The sequence below is a fragment of the Physeter macrocephalus genome, unplaced genomic scaffold (assembly GCF_002837175.3).
Source record: "Physeter macrocephalus isolate SW-GA unplaced genomic scaffold, ASM283717v5 random_274, whole genome shotgun sequence".
Taxonomy (NCBI): Eukaryota; Metazoa; Chordata; class Mammalia; order Artiodactyla; family Physeteridae; genus Physeter; species Physeter macrocephalus.
This window is the reverse complement of record NW_021145609.1, coordinates 1-2,787: the sequence shown is the minus strand read 5'-3', so window position 1 is coordinate 2,787 and position 2,787 is coordinate 1. Positions and strand designations below refer to the sequence as shown.

Sequence of the window (2,787 nt, the reverse complement as noted above, 5' to 3'; positions counted from 1 at the left end):
CTCACTGCAACTAGGGAAGGCCCGCGCGCAGCAACGAAGACCCAACACAGCCATAAATAAATAAATAAATAAATAAATAAATAAATATTTTTAAAAAAAGAAACTCCCTGTAAAAAAGATCCACTTCACCCCTAAACACCACTTTGAGGTAGTCCTGAACTCCCGGGGGACATCTTCCTCACTAGGGTGTGGGATCCTCCTGTACAGCAGAGAGAGAGGCATCGGACCGCCAAGTTTCAAGGCAAGTAACGTGCTGGGCCTTCCTGCTTGGCCTCCTGGTTTGGAAAATCATCACTTGCTGTTTTTTCATAAAGAGAGCAAGGACCCCAAAGGAGATGGGTTAGCAGGGCTCCCCCAAGCCAACAGCTCTCAGCCCAAGCCTGTGGTTCCCAGGCCCCATGTACATCTCAGGGGCCTCCAGGGATCGCAGCATCTACGCAGCCATCCCCTCCCCCAGCTTCCCCAGTCTCATTTCTTTTATCCTCCTTTCTCAGAACTCCCACATCACATTCAAGGCCCACCCTGACCCCTCCCCCAGGTCTCCACAGCTCTTAACAGACGTACAGCCCACCACTAGAGACAATCCTCCGGGGGGCCAATGCCTGCCCACCCTCTTTGGGCGCCAAGAGGCCATTTGTCTCATCTCAAGTGTGCTGCAGGCTCTGTTGGCCTGATCTCATTTTTCGAAGGTCCATTTCATATTTGGAACAGGGTGGAAGTTATCACAAGAGCTGACACTGCAGGAAAGAGAGCGACTGAGGGCACCATACTGGCTGAGCAGCTTCACCCAAAGTCGAGCTTAACTGAAAGCTGAGGGGCCTATGGATTCCAAAGGGAGCAAAGAACAAGGCTGAGCTGGGAGAGGATAGTGAAGGAAGTTCAGAGAAAGGGCGGGACAAGGGAGGCTCTGTGACAGTCTTCTGCTGTCCCGGAGACCAACTCTGAGTCAGCCGGGCCTGTGAACCTTTTTGTGGCAAATCCTGCCAGATCCCTATACACAGGACCGTCAGGCCCAAGAACCATAAAAGGACAGAGGGCAAGCCAAGCCCATCTGTCATTCCCTGCCCTACATAAAAGAAGGGTTCTGGGCCTCAGTCTTCCTAGCAGTCACCTAGAGTATGCTTAGGAAGGGCCTCAGAGATTTCCAGTCCTGCTGGTTTGTCACACAACCAGAGAGAGCCTGCACACTTCCCTGTTGAGTCACAGAAATGCACGTACTTAATCCCCTCAGTAACATGTCCCCAAACAGGCTGAGTTCTAGCAGGTAAGAGGGGATGGTTTCGTGTCTATTCAAAGTTATCTCGCTGGTCAACAGCTTGAGGCAGGTTGCAGAGCTGGTCAGATACATAAGCGCCTTCCTTCAACTGAAAATTGCACCAGGAAAATTCACATCGAGTACTGATTATCTATGCTAGAACAAACATGAAAACCAAAAGAAGATACTAGTGTGGGCCGCTAGGAGCCCGACTGAGCTAAGGGTCACAAGCAAGTATATCCAACTACGAATAAAGAGAAGAAAAAGGACTTACCTCTTCTACAGACACAGGTAGGATGACTCGACTGCAAGAGAGGGAAAAGAGTATCAACTTCAGGCTCTGAAACCTGCTCTTAAAGCATCATCTTAGAATGGTATTAAATGTTTCGTTGCACATGACACTACACTCCCTGTCAAAAACCCAGCAGAGAATGGCCCCCTGAGTGCTTCAAGGCTACGACCCTCTGTCCCTTCTGGCACTTCATTGAGAACCCTGTGATTCAGTGCAAACCTGTCCCCTTACCAGCTACTTCCCAGGCCTCTGACTCACGTTTGGAGCTTTCTTCTTCTCCCTCTCTCCTACTCATATCTTCCCCAACAAAACTCGCCAATGGGTCTACCTCTCTCCTTTAACACAGGAGGTTAAGACAGGAGGACTCACCCCTGCAAACTCCAAAGCCAAGATGAGGATTCAGACCCAAAGAAGCAGGTCCTGGGGATTTACCTCTCTGTGGACCCAACCTCCCAACAACAGCCCTCAAGGTGAAAGGCTAGGAAGGGGCCAAGCTCCTTGGAGAATTAATCACCCTCAGAGCATGCACCAACCATCTCTGCTCTGGGGCCAGATATTACAATACAAGCTACTACCACAAAGCCATCAAGAGAGGACACCTAACTTATGTCCTGACCTCCAGAAGCTGTCCAAAGACACCCCAACTGATCACTTTCTTTTCCTTCTCCATTTCAATGACTACCAATTGTTGGAGGTACCATCAATCAATCACCTGATGGAGAAGCCATGGCCAGCAAAGTCCCACACTGGTCAGAACTCCACACACAGAGGTGCGAGGGCCGAGGGCCAGCGGCCCTTCTCTGGGTGGCTTGCATTTGTAATGCAGAGCAACGGCCAACCCCCAGCTCAAACTGTGAGGTCAGAGAGCTGAGACAAAAACGCCTGGTTGTATTCCTATGAATCAAGTCAGCTCCCAAGCTTAGATTCTCAGTTCCCAGACCCTAGGTGGAACCCCCTGGATTCTCCAGCATCTTGCATGCTTGGTGAAGCACGTGCTGCTACGCTCTCCTTCCTATGCAGTGGTCCTGCCAATTGGGATCCTCGCTCCAGGCTGGTAAAGAGCCTGCTCACTAGTTTCTAGTCCCACAAAGGTCCCCAGAGAGCAAGAGACATCCAGAGGGATCTGAGAAAAACTTCACACTCAAGGCAAGGCACAGAGCAGAAAAGTAGCAGGAAAAACAAAATGGGCTCCAAGTCTCTACTGCCTGCTAACTCCCCTTCCTCCATAATGACTCAAATA

At 50.3% G+C, this 2,787-nt stretch overlaps 1 protein-coding gene across 1 annotated transcript in view; it reads right to left on the bottom strand.

Moving 5' to 3' along the window:
• PITPNA (phosphatidylinositol transfer protein alpha) overlaps window positions 1-1,560 on the bottom strand; it is a gene marked incomplete at its 5' end in the record, with an annotated part of 36,238 nt that extends 34,678 nt beyond the window's left edge. The window contains one exon of the mRNA XM_055082863.1: window positions 1,530-1,560. Coding sequence (XP_054938838.1) covers window positions 1,530-1,560 — 31 coding nt within the window. The remainder of the gene's footprint in view (window positions 1-1,529) is intronic.
• Between the last annotated feature and the right edge of the window lie 1,227 nt (window positions 1,561-2,787).